The sequence below is a fragment of the Sorex araneus genome, chromosome 2, assembly GCF_027595985.1.
Source record: "Sorex araneus isolate mSorAra2 chromosome 2, mSorAra2.pri, whole genome shotgun sequence".
NCBI lineage: Eukaryota > Metazoa > Chordata > Mammalia > Eulipotyphla > Soricidae > Sorex > Sorex araneus.
The window spans coordinates 6,540,594-6,556,278 of record NC_073303.1 but is presented as its reverse complement, the minus strand read 5'-3'; the positions used below and the strand labels follow the sequence as shown (position 1 = coordinate 6,556,278).

Genomic DNA, 15,685 nt, shown 5'->3' with positions numbered 1-15,685 from the left:
ATTCCTTCTGCTCTCAACAAGGTATTAAAAATAAAACTTGCCTATACATACTTTTTAATCAGCATAATTTTCTATTGTGTACTCTAATGGAGAAACAAAGAAAAAACAATTCAAAAAATGTAGTACGTGGCCTGGGGAGATAGGTCAAGTGTAAAGAGCATGTAACCAGCATGTGTGTGGCCTTTAGTTTGGTGCCTAGTATGAATGACCCCCCAGCGCCCTTAGAGTGATCTGATGACTCCTGGGCACCACAGGTTCCTAGCGTCAATCCTTCATGACTCCACCAGGCCAAGCATCAGGAGTGGCTCTGGGTGTTACCTCTATAAATAAAAGTATATATACATATATATTGCTTTTGAGTCATACCTGGCAGTACACAGGGGTTACTCCTGGCTCTGCACTCAGGAATTACTCCTGGTGGTGCTAAGGGGACCATAGGGGATGCTGGGAATCAAACCCGGTTTGGCCGTGTGCAAGGCAACAGCCCTGCCTGCTCCAGCCCCAAAAGTATATTTTTCTAATGAAAATTTATGGACATGATTATACCAGGAAAGGTAACAGTATAGCTAAATACTCGCACCCATGTATATTCAATATCTTGATTTGTGGAGGAACAAGTTTAAAGAAAAGAAAGGACAGTGCTTAGGTGGACAGTAAAATAAAGACTAGTATTAAATAATAAAAGACCAGATAGTAATAGAGAAATAGCCTTAATTGAAATTAGGCTAAGATGATGTGGGTTGAACTGTATTACACAAAAAAAGATATGTAGAAGTATGAATGTGATGATTTGGAAATAGCCTCTCTGTGATGTAATTATGTTAAAATGAGGATGTGCAAGTTTTAACTCCAGGTTCACTCTTTTTGCAAAGTAAAATCATTCTTTTGTAAATCATCCACATTGGGTTCAATACTTGAAATGAGTAATAATGTCATTTTTTTGGTGAAGTAAGTATAAGGTAATTTTTTAATTTGACATTATTATTGACATTATTAGTTAACTCATGCAGTCAAACATCTGTTCTGACTAGCACTTCACAGCCAATCATTTGGCAAGTATATACATTAATCTATATTATAAACATATTATTGTTAATTGGAAAATATGTGTATTCACAAAAGTGTATGGGTGCTCTCGCCTCGTGCATTCTGTGACCATGAGCTGCTTCCAAACCCCAGCCTGCAGCTTCCGGACTCATGAAGGAGGGAACAGGGATGCCAAGATGTTTAGTGATCAGTCTCCTTTTATTCCCATCTCCATCCCTGTTCCAAACTCACTGTGCCTCTCATTCCAGACTCTGCCTGTCCCTCATGCTAATCTCCTTCAGTCTCCTATTCCTTTCTCCCCCTCAGCCAGTCTCACAGCCTAGTTATAGAGAACAGGGTTGTGGGTAGCAATTACACATAGGTGAGAGCACAGTCAACATATGTAAAGCCCTTCCTTCCTGGGAAGCTTCTTCTAAGACTAAGATCTCATCCTGCTATGAGATCCACTCAAGGACGGAATTTCATCTTAGGGCATATTTCTCCTTTCCTTAGTTCATATCCATTTGAACAATCATCTTAAACTTACTTCTTAACAATGTTTCAAGTCATTTTGTATGAACACAGTAAGAGATACATAGGCTGGCTTATAGGCTGGCTCTCCTGGGGACATCTCGCTGTAAATCCTAGTCCTCAGACCAGATTAGTCCTTTCTAACCCCAGCAGTCACTTCTCTTTGGGTCACGACAGAATTTGTTCATGACCAAGTTTTATGACACTTGGCCTGTTCCCTTTTCGATGCCAGTGTAGCTCACAACTTGCCCTGAGTCCATCCAAGTCCCTTTGTTAGGACTCTGCATTTGGGGTGCTAGGAACAAGGGCAACTGAGGCTTAAGTCTAATAATTAGGACAAATGCCCAGGAGTAAATATAATTTGGAAAAAATTAACTTCCAAGTTACAAAAGCATAGCATTAACTGTCTTCCTGTGTCTATACAAAAAGGACATTGCTCTAAAGTAAACTGCAAAGGACATAAAGTAAAGAGAAAAGCAGCATTTCACTTCCAAATACAAAATTCAATCTGACTTTGTACATTACAGGTTCTGATTAGGGGAAATGAGTAATTAACAGAAAGGGAAAGCAGAGCACAAAGGAGAAATTAAAGATGAATATTGAGATGGGAGTGCTTTGGGAGCATTGTGATGGGTGTTACTCAGTAAACCTCAACTTCTGGTTGGTGGAGGAGAAAAGACTGATCAATGTTATCCAACAGGAAGACTATCATGACTTTAAACCTTGAAATAATTACAAAAATTTTCTTTCCTATAAATTGTACAAATTCCAGATGAGTTAAATGTTCATATGGGGGGCCAAAGTGATAGTACAGCAGGTAGGGCATTTGCCTTGCATGCGGCCAACCCAGGTTAGATCCTCAGCATCCCCTATTGTCCCCCAACACCGCCAGGAGTAATTCCTGAGTGCAGAGCCAGGAGTAACCCCTCAGCATTGCTAGGTGTTGTAAAAAACTAAAGCTCGCCGAGGGGCGAGTGCACTCTCGGGCTCTCTAGGCGGCTCTGTCTCACTGCCCGCGTCCGGTGCCCTAGAACCGCTGTGTGTGCTGTCAGTCGAGGGCAGGCAATGGAAGGAAGAAGGAAGAAGGCCAAACTGGTTTCTCGATCCGTTTATTTCATTCTCTCCCTCCGCTTCTCTCCCGCTCTCCTGGATCTCTCCCCATGGATCTGCCCCGTGGATCTGGCCCACCAACCCACTCTTACAGCCTAGTTAAATCTCCACAGCATGAGGGGGTTGGGGCATACACATAGGTGTGGTCCCCATCAATAGGGTAAGGTTCCTTTCCCTTAGGGGATGCTTCTCCTAGGACTTAATTCTCTTTCAGCAGGAGGATCCACCCAAGGGCAGAGTCCCATGAATGTGTTTCTCTTCTCCTCAGCCAGCAAACATATAAGAATTCATAATATTAATTATTTTGTATGGACACAATAAGAGATGCATTAAAGCTTATAGAATTGCTCTCCTGGGGCCATCTCAATCTCAGACTACAGTGCTCAGGCCAGATCAGTCTTTCCTATCCTGGCAGGGTCCCAGTCTCATAATTACTATTGGATCATGACAGCATTTGTCTATGATCAAGCTCTTAACTTATAGTTAAGAATTAGACACTTTGGCCAGGCCCATCTTGATGCCAGGGTAGCACATAACTCACCCTGGATCCTTCCCGTCCCACGTCGGGGACCCTACTTTGGGGTGCTAGGAACTGAGGGCAACTGAGGCTTAAGTGGAGAAAGCAGAGGCCCGGGAGGGAATAATATTCGAGGCCAATTAATTCCCAAGTTATAAAAACATAATATTGTCTTCTTGTGTCTATACAAAACAGACATAGCTTTAAAGTAAATTATTCAAAAGGCACAAGAAGAGGAGAAAGGCAATATTAACTTATATAATATAAATTCAGTATCCTAGGAAGGTCTGACCTTGCAAATTAGCAGTCAGATTAAGGGAAAGCCGCGGATTAACTGTTTTGGGGAAGAGAACATGGAGAAGTGATTATAGCTAAACAAAGGGATGGGAGAGATTCGGGAACACCTTGATGGTTGAGACTGGGGTAAGCCTAAACTCTGGGTAAAACGGGACAAGCTACTTGTGGCAAGGAGGGAAAGGGCAAAGTAATGTCATCCTACAAGGTGTGACCCAAAAAGAAAAAAAAAATTCGTAAGGATGTGTACATAACTAATCAGTCTAGAGTATATCTGTTTAGGGAGAAATAAAATTACTTCAGTTTTACTTAATTTTACATTCTGAGTACAAAGAGAAAAATACTGTATCATATCAGCATATTTTCATTTTAACCTGATCTTTAACTTTGTGATGTTAGTCAGCATTTTACATATTTTGATTCCATTGAGAGATTTTTATATAAATCCAGGATTTTTTTTCAGATCCTGAAAATGGAGACAGCATCACACACTGAATCAAGCTCTGGGAGTCCATGTCCAACACATTTGTGTGGGCGAATGCGAGCCACATCATCGACATCATCAAGAAATTCAGTTATTCGATGTAATAATCCACCTAAATATGATCGTATCAGTCATGATAAAAAAAGCATTTTAATCAAATGTTATGAAGATGGTAGAACAGTGAACGAATCAGCTAAAATCTCTGGCATTAATAAAAATACTGCAAAATCCATCATTAAGCGATATAACAAGAATGGTGGTGTTTTAATAGAAAAAAAACGAGGTGGCAAGAGGAATATCAAATTAAATGCTTCAATATTAAACAGAATTGGCCAAATAATTGAAGAAAATCCACGCATAACTTTAAAGGGAATTCGTGACAAGATTATTGAATCTGAACATACCGAATTAAGCACAAGTTCTATTAGAAATGGACTGAAACGGTTACAGTAAGTTGTATATCTTAACAGGTTCATCATCAAAACCCAGAATGAACAATTGAGATATACTCCTAGAATGTAAGAGATGAATTTTTCTTTAAATGCCCTAAAGCAAGGCAAAACTAATATTTATTTATTGTGGTTTAATTGCCATTTAATTAAGGCATGATCCAAAGCTAATACACCAACTCGTGACTATGCCAACAATTAGAGGGCAATCCGTGTCTCTAGTTTTGGTAATAAACATTTAAGGAATGATGTGGTGTGAAGAAATTGCACATTCTGCTGTTACTTTAAAATATATTTTTGTGAATTTCTTTGGAAATTGCCTTGGAAATTGAATGTTGGTAGTCTGGAGTATGTATGATTGGTTGTGGACAATGTAAACTTCCATAAAACCCAGGAAGTTTGTGATCTTGTTGGTTAGACAAGACATGCTTTATTACTTCTACCTCCATACTCTCCAGAGTTGACCCCCACTGAAGAAGTTTATTCAAAAATTAAGCTTTGCATGAGGAATATTTTGGTTGACCTTCAAACCACAAACATAGTAGATGTTATTAATCATTCTGTGGCAACTAATATATCTACAGGTTGTCGTAATTATGAATGTATGTAAATAAAATTACTGTGAGCAGTGGCAAGTGAACCTTTATAGTTGAGACTATAAGTAAATATTTCTTATGTTAAATAAGTATTTTGTTTGTTATATATATGCAATAAAATATTTTATTTTAATAATTACATCAGATTTATTTGTATTACAAAGCTTAAAAATGAGAAAAATTTTATGGGAAAGTTTTGATTGTCAGTACGTTAAATTTGATTTGCAAGAAGGTAAATTTGGAGTGCAAAATTATATTGGAAGCCAGGAGCTAATACAGCAGTTAGGCAGTTAGGGTTTTACCTAGCATATGTCCAACCTGGTTTTGGTTTCTGGTCATGTGGAGTCCTTCAGCACTGTGGAATCCAAGCAGCAGCACATTCCGGGGCCCTTGCATTGAACCCTTGGCCAATAGCCAAGAATCACAAATGGGGCCCCCAGGTTTCCTGAGTACCGCTTGGGAGGCTTCCAAAAATAAAAATAAAATGAGAATATGGTTTCTGGTGGGGCCTAAATTCAGCGGTTAGTGTCCTTATTGGAATACTGCGTGAAGACAGGCACACAGAGAGAAAGCCCAGTGACAGTAGAGCCTGAGGTTGGAGAACTGCCTCTGCAGATCAAGGAATCTTGTGGACTAGTGACAGCCCCCCGGAGCTGGGTGAGATGCACGGACTGTCCACTCCCCTCTTCCCAGGCCTTAAAAAGTTTGTGGTCCTGCCAAGGGGCTGTAACTACTGTTTTACAGTATGGGTTTCAACCCACTTCACAACTGTAGCCCTATTCATCACAGGGTGAAATCTAAGAGGCTGTATGTTACCCTTTTTAGACACCACTGAAGACTGAAAATGAAGCATCCCAGGCTCTTGTCCCAGAGGAGTGGCCACAAATAAGTCTGGCCCAGAGGAACTTCTTTGAGCTCAGCTGAGAAGGCTCCATACCGCCGCCTGTATGTAAGGAGACTCAGCTGGTCATGTCTTGGCTCACATTTTCCCATCTTTAACCCAAGGTTGGTCCTTGGATCACATTTCTCATAGGCCCTCAACCCCCTCTTTCCTCTTCTGGCTTCGGCCTCCAGACTTCTTTTGGGGTGGTGGGTTTGGGTCATTATCTTCTGCTGCTTATCACTTGCTAATTCCAGTTATCTCGCTACTCCTTCATATTCCCCGAACCCTTCAGTTGTGATTTTGCACTCATCTATTCATGGTGCTCTTTGTCATTTAGTTTTATGTTTTTAAAAACACTTTTATAGATATACCGTGACATACAATACAGTTATACTTTCCATGCCTCTGTCAGTCCAACGCTTCCCTCTACCATTAGCCTAAGGGCCCTTACCAGCCAGCCCTCCCCAGTCTCTTAGATTATAATCTCAGCTCTGGAGACAAAATTTCAACTTCCAATGGCTTTGACCATTTGTCTTTCCCTTACTATGTTTTGTTATATCTCAGATGAGATTCTTTTCCTTTTTATTCATGAGTTGGTGACACATATACATGTACATGTCTCTGTCACTGTCATCCCGTTGCTCATCAATTTGCTCGAGCGGGCACCAGTAACGTCTCCATTGTGAAACTTGTTGTTACTATTTTTGGCATATCGGAAACGCCACGGGTAGCTTGCCAGGCTCTGCCGTGCAGGGAAGATATTCTCGGTAGCTTGCCGGGCTCTCCAAGATGGACAGAGGAATCGAACCTGTGTCGACTGCATGCAAGGCAAACACCCTACCTGCTGTTCTATCGCTACATGAGTAAAGCTAAAATCCTAAAATTGTAAGACAATGGTAGTTTGCCATTTTGAAACATCCTTTCATAATCTTGCTATTTGATCTTCCTTATTTTCTTCCCATACTGTCCATTTTGTGTGATTAGTGAGCAACATTTTGGGGACACCTTTGATTTTGTTTGAAATTTGAACATTCCATTTTCTACTGTGGAGTATCTTGTTTCTAAATTCAGGTAACAAATGTCATTTAAATTATTATTTTATTTTAGCTGAGAAAGCTAACACTAAAGATGAATTGTTTAATGCAAAGCAAGAATCTGAAGAAATGCATCAGGTCTCTGAGGCCTCAGAAGTACCCAGTAGGTAAGTGATTTTGATCCTAAGTGGAACAAGCCTACTGATAGGAAAATTGGATTGGACACAGAGAACTGGTTGTCCCCAAACTATTCCCCTGGGATATTACAGGAAGAGTACTACTCACTCCTGTGATCCTAACAGGCCTCAGGCAAATAAAGTGATTAGAAAACCTTCAGTGTGTTCAGTTGCCACTGAGAATCCATCCTGATCTAGTCTGCTCTGCCTGCTCACTCTTCCCCGTATTCCCTTATGTCTTTGTGGACCTATAATTAAGTTATGAAGTCAATAGAGGCAAAAGAAGACAGTTGAAAGGATTTAGTGAGAGACTACAGGAGAGGTGCCATTGTAATTAAGAAAGAACTCTCAGAGCTGCATGACATGTAGAACAAATGGGAATTTTCAACCTCCAGAGTTTCCTGAACAAGAGCTGCAGAGATAGTACAGCGGATAGGACACTTGCGCTGCATACAGCCAACCTGGGGTTCATCTCCCACATCCCATACGGTCCGCCAGCACTGCCAAGAATAATTCCTGAGTGCAGAGTCAGAGTAAGTCCTGAGCAATGCCGGGTATGGCCCCCCCAATTTTTTTTAAAAAGTAGCCTGAACAAGAATCAAAAGGAAAGCAACTAATAAGAAGTTTAAAGTAGCAAATCCTCAAATAACATTTCATAATGAGAAAAAAATAATATTGTAAAATATAATAATTCAAACCACAATGTTCCAAAATTTAAGAAAATATTGTTTCCATGTTTGTTATAATTACAATTGACAGTGACAGTGATGGTGACAATAAAAATGATAAAGACTGGAAAATGATTCCATGAATTCTTGAGCAAAATTAAAGGTTACAGTACACGGTACAAAAATTTCATCAGACTTCTTGAAAAAATGCTAAAGAAATACAAAATCCTGAAAATTGTAAGTGTTACTGGGCCATGTGTATACTCTCTGTACATATAGCACTGTAGCACTGTCATCCCGTTGTTCATCGATTTGCTCGAGTGGGCACCAGTAATGTCTCCATTGTGAGACTTGTTGTTACTGTTTGGGCATATCGAATATGCCACGGGTAGCTTGCTAGGCTCTGCCGTGCGGGCAGGATACTCTCAGTAGCTTGCCGGGCTTTCCGAGAGGGACAGAGGAATTGAACCCGGGTCGGCTGTGTGCAAGGCAAACACCCTACCTGCTGTGCTATCGCTCCAGCCCATAAGTCTATAAGTTTGTACATATAGACTTTCTTATTCCCTGTCCTTTTTCTTTTTTTTTTTCTTCTCTTTGTTTTTTAATTGAATCACCATGAGATATAATTACAAGTTTTCATGTGTTTGAGTTACAATCATATAATGATCTGGGGCTGGAGTGATAGCACAGCGGGTAGGGCGTTTGCCTTGCACGCGGCGGACCCGGGTTCGATTCCCAGCATCCCATATGGTCTCCTGAGCTCAGCCAGGGGTAATTCCTGAGTGCAGAGCCAGGAGTGACCCCTGTGCATCGCCGGGTGTGACCCAAAAGCAAAAAAAAAAAAAAAAAAAAAAAAACAATCATATAATGATCAAACACCTACCTCTCCACCAGTGCACATTCCCCACCATTAATGTCCCCAGTATACCCCCCTTTCCAATCCTCCCCCTGCCTCCATGGCAGACAATTTCCCCCATACTCACTCTCTACTTTTGGGCATTGTGGTTTGCAATACAAATACTAAGAGATCACTATGTTTGGTCTTTTATCTACTTTCAGCACATATCACCTATCCCAAACGATTCCTCCAATTGTCATTGTCTTAGTGGTCCCTCTCTATTCTGGCTGCCTTCTCCCCCCCAGCTCATAAGACAGGCTTCCTACTGTCCTTGGATGTCAGGCTCATGTTATTATATATTCCACAAATGAGTGAATCCTCCTATGTCTGTCCCTCTCTTCCTGACTCATTTCACTTAGCATGATACTCTCCATGTCTATCCACTTATAAGTAAATTTCATGACTTCATCTCTCCTAACATCTGCATAGTATTCCATTGTGCAGATGTACCAAAGTTTCTTGAGCCAGTCGTCTGTCCTTGGGCACTTGGATTGTTCCCAAATTCTCGCTATTGTGAACAGTACTGCAATGAACATACAGATGCAGGTGTTATTTCTACTGTGCTTTTTTGCACCCTTTTGATATGGTCCCAGAAATGGCATTACAGGGTTATATGGAAGTTCAGTTTCTAGTTTTTGGAAGAATGTCCACATTGTTGTCAAGAAAGGCTAGACCAGTCGGCATTGTCACCAATAGTGAAAGAGAGTCCCTTTTTCCCCCGCATCCACGCCAGCACAGGTTGCTTTTGTTCCCCTGTCCTTTTTCTTCCCGTTTTATTCACATTTGCTTGTCTTACCACATATCAATAGCATGAGTATTTCAAGTTAAATTCAAATAAGTGTATTTGAGTTTACACACATTCTTATATAACATGCATCTTCATAACTCTGTCTAAAGGACGGTATGCAATGAAATGCAAGTTTCTAAAATTAAAAGGGAGGTATCTCTTGTTTATTTTTTTGTGGGGGTAGGGAGGCCAAACCTGATGGTGCACAGTTCCTGGTGGGGCTCAGGAACCATCTAGGATGCCAGGGATCAAACCTGGGTCAGCCATATGCAAGGCAAGTGCCTTATCCACTAGACTATCTAACACCCCAAAAGAGGAATCTATAACATAATACATTTTGGAGGGGAAAGTGCCCGAATAAATCCCAGGGTCTCACATTTTTAAAGCATCTGTTCTACCACTGAACTTGCCCCCAGCTATGAAATAGCACTTTTCATTTGATAACTAACTTTTTTGTAAAATCCATAAAAATGGATTCAAGGGTAATACTTATTTTCTGTTTTGTTTCACTCCGCTATGTCTGCCACATGAGTGAAGAACTAAAGAGGCCTTGAATCTCTTAGATTCAACAGTAAAATCACAACAGATGAGTGATGTGGGAAGAAGGCAGAAATGTTAGTTCTAGCCATAGGTCTTCCCTCCCATGGAAAGCTAAAATAATCCTTAAAAGAATCATGTGTTAGTGGATTTATTGTGTACTAATAAAATTGCAAATTTCCATCACAAATGTTCTTTTCCTTTCTCAGAGCTCATGCATCTCAGGTCCCTTGTAGTAGTACTGTCTCCTAAAAGGACAGTGGCACATTTGAACAACCTAAACGACCATCACCAGGGTGACTCATGAGCCCATATGCACATCTCATCATTGGAATATGCTGCAGGAGACATTACCAGAAAAAGGAGAAAAAGGGACAAAGCCCAAATGAGTGAACTGCCCCAAGGTCTTGCCTTTTTGGTGACTCAGATGTGGGAGAACATAATGAGACTGAGACCCAGCTTGCTCAAAAAAAAAAAAAATGCTAAAGATGTCACATGTTCCAGCAAAGAAGAGGACCAACAGAGACATTAAGCCCAGCTTCCCAAACTGGTCAGCTTTGGATTCCGGACTTTTGAATCTCAAGAGTGAAAAGTTGAATCTTGTAGAGTTCTTGAATTATTTTTTCACTGATGAAATATTCAGATTGATTGTCAGTGAAACAAATAATAAATTTCTTCTCTGAAAAATGTCAACTTGGAAGTCACAGCTCAAGAAATAAGGTGTGTGTTTGGTGCCTCGCTTTTCAGTGGAATTTTGAGGCATCCCAAAAGGGCAATGTATTGGGAAGTTTCTGATACCAGGAAGAATCAGGTTGGAGATAGCTATCAGGAGGGGCATATTTGAATTGATTTTCTCTTACCTGCATTTTACAGATATTACTCAACTAGACCAAAAAGATAAGCTTACAAAAGTGAGGCCTCTCATAAAACAAATAAGTAAAAATTTCCTCCTGTATCCTCCCCTAGAAGAGTATTATTTTGATAAGACAATGTGTGAATGCTTTGATAGTGATCAATTTCTGAGTGTGAAATTATTCAAATTTTCTATAAAATTTGGTGGTACTACTACACAGGGTTATCTGGTTTGGTTTGAACCCTATCAAGAAACAACGATTATAGCAGATAAGGTTTTGGTTTAGGTGGAAATCTCATGATGAATTTTGCTGATGTTCTTTTAGAAAGAGGTTGATTTCCCTGTCATCTATGCTTTGATAGCTCCTTTGCAAGTGTCAAATTGGTCTCAGCCTTGAAGTAGAAAGGGGTGAGGGCAACAGAAATAATTCAGGAGAACAGAATGAAAAAATGTTCCCTTAAGAATGAGGAACATATGGGGGCTGGAGCGATAGCATAGCGGGTAGGGCGTTTGCCTTGCATGCGGCCAACCCGGGTTCAAATCCCAGCATCCCATACGGTCCCCTGAGCTCCGCCAGGAGTAATTCCTGAGTGCAAAGCCAGGAGTAACCCCTGTGCATCGCCAGGTGTGACCCAAAAAGAAAAAAAAAAAGAATGAGGAACATATGAAAAGAGGATCTTTTGATTTCCAAATAGAAGAAAACAAAATAAATTTCTGTCAATTATTGGGTATGGAATTATCAGCCTTTGCGCCAATGCTGTTGGCATAGAACCAATGAATGAACTAAGTTGTTATGCCTACAGTGATGAGATCCCTCAGATAAATCAACTATTGTTAGTGAGATTGTATAATGAATGCAGAGAAGGTATCACTAAAATGGAGCAAATCATTTCCAAATATAGAGTGAGGATAAGAAGCAAGAAGTGGTATTTAACATTGGTGAACTGCATGATTGATACAGCCATGAACAATGCATGGCAGCTATACAGAGCTTGTAACCCAGGTGCCTCTCTAGAACTCATGGATTTTCAGAGAAATGTTGCACATTTCTTTTTTTTTTTTTGCTTTTTGGGTCACACCCGGCAATGCACAGGGGTTACTCCTGGCAGTGCTCAGGGGACCATATGGGATGCTGGGATTCGAACCTGGGTTGGCTGCGTGCAAGGCAAACGCCCTACCCGCTGTGCTATCACTCCAGCCCCGAAATGTTGCACATTTCTACCTGGAGCACCATGCTAAGATTAAGATTAAGGCAGATAAAATGGACATAATGCAGATTTTAAGAAGACACATCACAATTGCACATCAGATTGTACCCTCCCTAAGCAAAGCTGGTCACTGTCATTGTCACTGTCATCCCGTTGCTCATCGATTTGCTCGAGCAGGCACCAGTAATGTCTCCATGTGAGACTTGTTGTTATTGTTTTTGGCATATTGAATACGCCACAGGTAGCTTGCCAGGCACTGCCATGGGGGCGAGATACTCTCGGTAGCTTGCCGGGCTCTCCGAGAGAGGTGGAGGAATCAAACCTGGGTCGGCCACGTGCAAGGCGAACGCCCCCCCCCCCCACCCGCTGTGCTATCCGTCCAGCCCAGCAAAGCTGATATTTGTAATGAAATGAAACAGGTAGTGTTTTAATCATACATAATTTCAAGATCATTATAACAATGTTGAAAATACCTGAACAATGTTGAAAATATCTGAACTCCAGCAATACTTTTTTAATATCTAACTTTGGTGTCATGCATATGAAAGTCATTTTGTTGAATTGCTTTCTATTAACAAAGAAATCCTCTCCCTTTGGTTTTGGTAATTTTTTTCTGAATAATGCCATTTTTCTTAAATGTAGGAAGTTTTATAGTTAAGCATAAAATGGTACTGTATCCTTTGGCAAAAGTTGAGACAGTGAGGTAAGGATGATCTAGACAGAATGTAGGTGTGAAGAGGCTGAAGACTTCAACTTTGGAGCAGAACTACATCAGCTCTGAGTGTAGCTGAGACTGGCCAGACAGGAATATTGAGGAGAGGATATTAAAAAAAAAAAACATGGAGATAAGCAATACCTTTGAATACTGAAATGAAAGCTGTGACCTATTGTGATTAAGAATTGGTGGCAGAAGTCAGAAGTTAAGAAAACTGAATACCAACAGAATTATGCAAAAGAAAAGGTAGCAGTTGAGTTGACCTTAACTCCATGTTAAATCTGTGGAGATAAATAGATGTATTTAGATTCAAAATCGTTGAGATAGCTAAGCTAACAAGGAGAAATACTTGAAAACAATGAATGATGTAAATGATGTGAACTACTATGAACCAGAAGTAGACTGGAAGTTCAAGGTAAAAGAAAGAAAATAAAGATTTAATATATTTTGTTTTGTCTCCCTTTGGTTTTTGGACCATACCAAACAATGCTCAGGTCTTATTCCTGGCACTCAGCTCTAGGATCACTCCTGGCAGGGTTCGGGGGGACCATATGAGATGCCAGGAGTTGAACCAGGATCAGCCACATGAAAGGCAAGTTCCTTACTCAACTGAACTATCTCTCCAGCCTTTATCGCAATATATAATTTATTTATTTTGGGTTTTTTTCTTTTTGGGTCACACCTGGCGATGCGCAAGGGTTATTCCTGGCTCTGCACTTAGGAATTACTCCTGGCGGTGCTCAGGGGACCATATGGGGTACTGGGAATCGAACCCGAGTCGGCCGCGTGCAAGGCAATATATTTTTAATTGTTGTTCTTTGGCAGAACTTTATTTCCTCTCTGAAAATTCCCATTTAGACTTTGAGAAAAATGTAATGAAAAAATCAGCAGAGGTTTAATACCCTATTCAATTTGAACTTCGTACTTAAAATTCCACATACCATCATTAAATGGTATTCTTCTTAGGGGATGGGGAGTGGGGTACCACACCCAGTGATTCTCAGGGCTTACTCTGGGCTCTGGGCTCAGGAATTACTCCTGGCAGTGTTCAGGGTACCATATGGGATGATGCCAGGGATCGAACCCAGGTAATCCGCGTGCAAGGCAAACACCCTATCCACTGTACTTTTGCTCTGGCCCAATAACTGCACACTTATTAAGAAATAAGTTTTCAGTCCCTTAAAGTCTGAATTAATTTAACCTTACCCTATGAGAATGGCACCACTATATAGGGAAAGGACATTTAAAGTAGATGCCTGAAGTTTCAGCGCTCACATATGGAGAGGCATGATTTGAACCTGTGTGGTCTGATGTGTTTAATCCAACAGTGAAGGGCCCAAGCATGCTGGTCTCCCCAGTGAAGCAGCTACTATGATCAGAGGCTTCTTTTCTCCTTAGAACCTCAGCAGTTCAAAACTGAACTATCCCATTTAAAGGCAGTGCAGAGGAATAATGCTTACAGAAAAGGCTACGCACAAGAGGTACGTGGCAAGACCCTGTCTTACTCAGACTAGCACATGCAATGGAAACCTTTTAATATAATTAGTGTAGGCCTGCACTGCAAATTTAGAACTTGAGGGCAAAAAAATCTACACACGCGGGCCAGAGATTTCTAAACCTGTTTAGCAAATTAAGACTTCAGGCTTGGGGCCGAAGCGATAGCACAGCGGGTAGGGCGTTTGCCTTGCACGCGGCCGACCCGGGTTCAATCCCCGGCCCCTAAGTACTGCCAGGAGTAATTCCTGAGTGCAGAGCCAGGACTAACCCCTGAGCATCACTGGGTGTGACCCAAAAAGCAAAAAAAAGAAAAAGGACTTCAGGTTTACATCATGGCCATACTCTGAACTAATGAGTGTGCCACCCCTTCCGATGAAGAACCTGAGATCATCATATTCAAAGATATGATTTCCTATGAACACGTGAATGATTCTTGGTCCCCCAAAGATGAACTGTTTTTACATGCAGTTTTTACAGAAAAAATAATCCCTCATTCTAATATTTCCTTTGAACTTACCCCAACTTGGAAAAAAAAAAAAGCATAGTCAGCTACTAGCCTGGTAGAGCTGTTCAATACTCGGTATTATTCAAGAATAGCCCCTTCATACCAATTTATTTCCCATTAAGATTTGTGCCTTTCAAGGGAAATCATTAGAAAATGAGCCAAAGGAGGTAGACTGAGGCAACTGAGCAACTACCCATCTCAACTCTCCTGGGGGCCAAAATCTGGTGTATAGACAAGCTAATTCATTCCAAAGCAAAAAACTTAGGTAAGAGCAAAGTAAGCTACTTGGAAATCTTATTTTCCAAGATGGTCCCACTTAGCTTTCTTGGCAGGGGGTATCCATGGAATTAGTCCAGTGTGGCCACAGTATGGGTTTGAAAATGCCTAATGAGGTTGTAATGATGACTGAAGGTTTTCCCACACTAGTCACACACATACAGTCTCTGTCCAGGGTGGCTTCTCAGATGCTTGATGAAGAGTATTTGCCTACTGAAACTTATACTGCACTGACCACACTTCATTGAGCTTCTTCCCAGTGTGGATCCAGAGGTTCTGGAAGATTCCTGTATTCTGACTGAAGGCTTTCCCACACTCATGACAGAGTGACAGAAATAGCCCTTCTCTCCAGTGTGTGTCCTCTGGTGCTGAATAAGGTACGAGTGCAGGTGGAAGGCTTTCCCATACTCTTCACATTTGTAAGGTTTCTCTGTAGTGTGGATTCTTCTTTGTCTAATGACAGCACTGCTGGCACTGAAGGCTTTCCCACACCCCTTACAGTCAGAGGGTTTCTCTCCAGTGTGGCTCCACTGTATCTCTCCAGTTATCAGTCAAACCCGATCTCTGGCTGAAGGTCTTCCCACATTCCTCACATTCATATGGCTCCTCCCAGTGTGGAGTCTTCGCTGCTGAGGAGTGAA

General features: G+C 41.1%; 1 protein-coding gene across 1 annotated transcript in view; it reads left to right on the top strand.

Moving 5' to 3' along the window:
- The window catches only part of LOC101538233 (uncharacterized), a 35,782-nt gene that overhangs the window by 6,088 nt on the left and 14,009 nt on the right, over positions 1-15,685 (top strand). Inside the window, exon 5 of the mRNA XM_055129199.1 lies at positions 3,942-4,411. Within this exon, the coding sequence (XP_054985174.1) occupies positions 3,942-4,411 (470 nt within the window). The remainder of the gene's footprint in view (positions 1-3,941; positions 4,412-15,685) is intronic.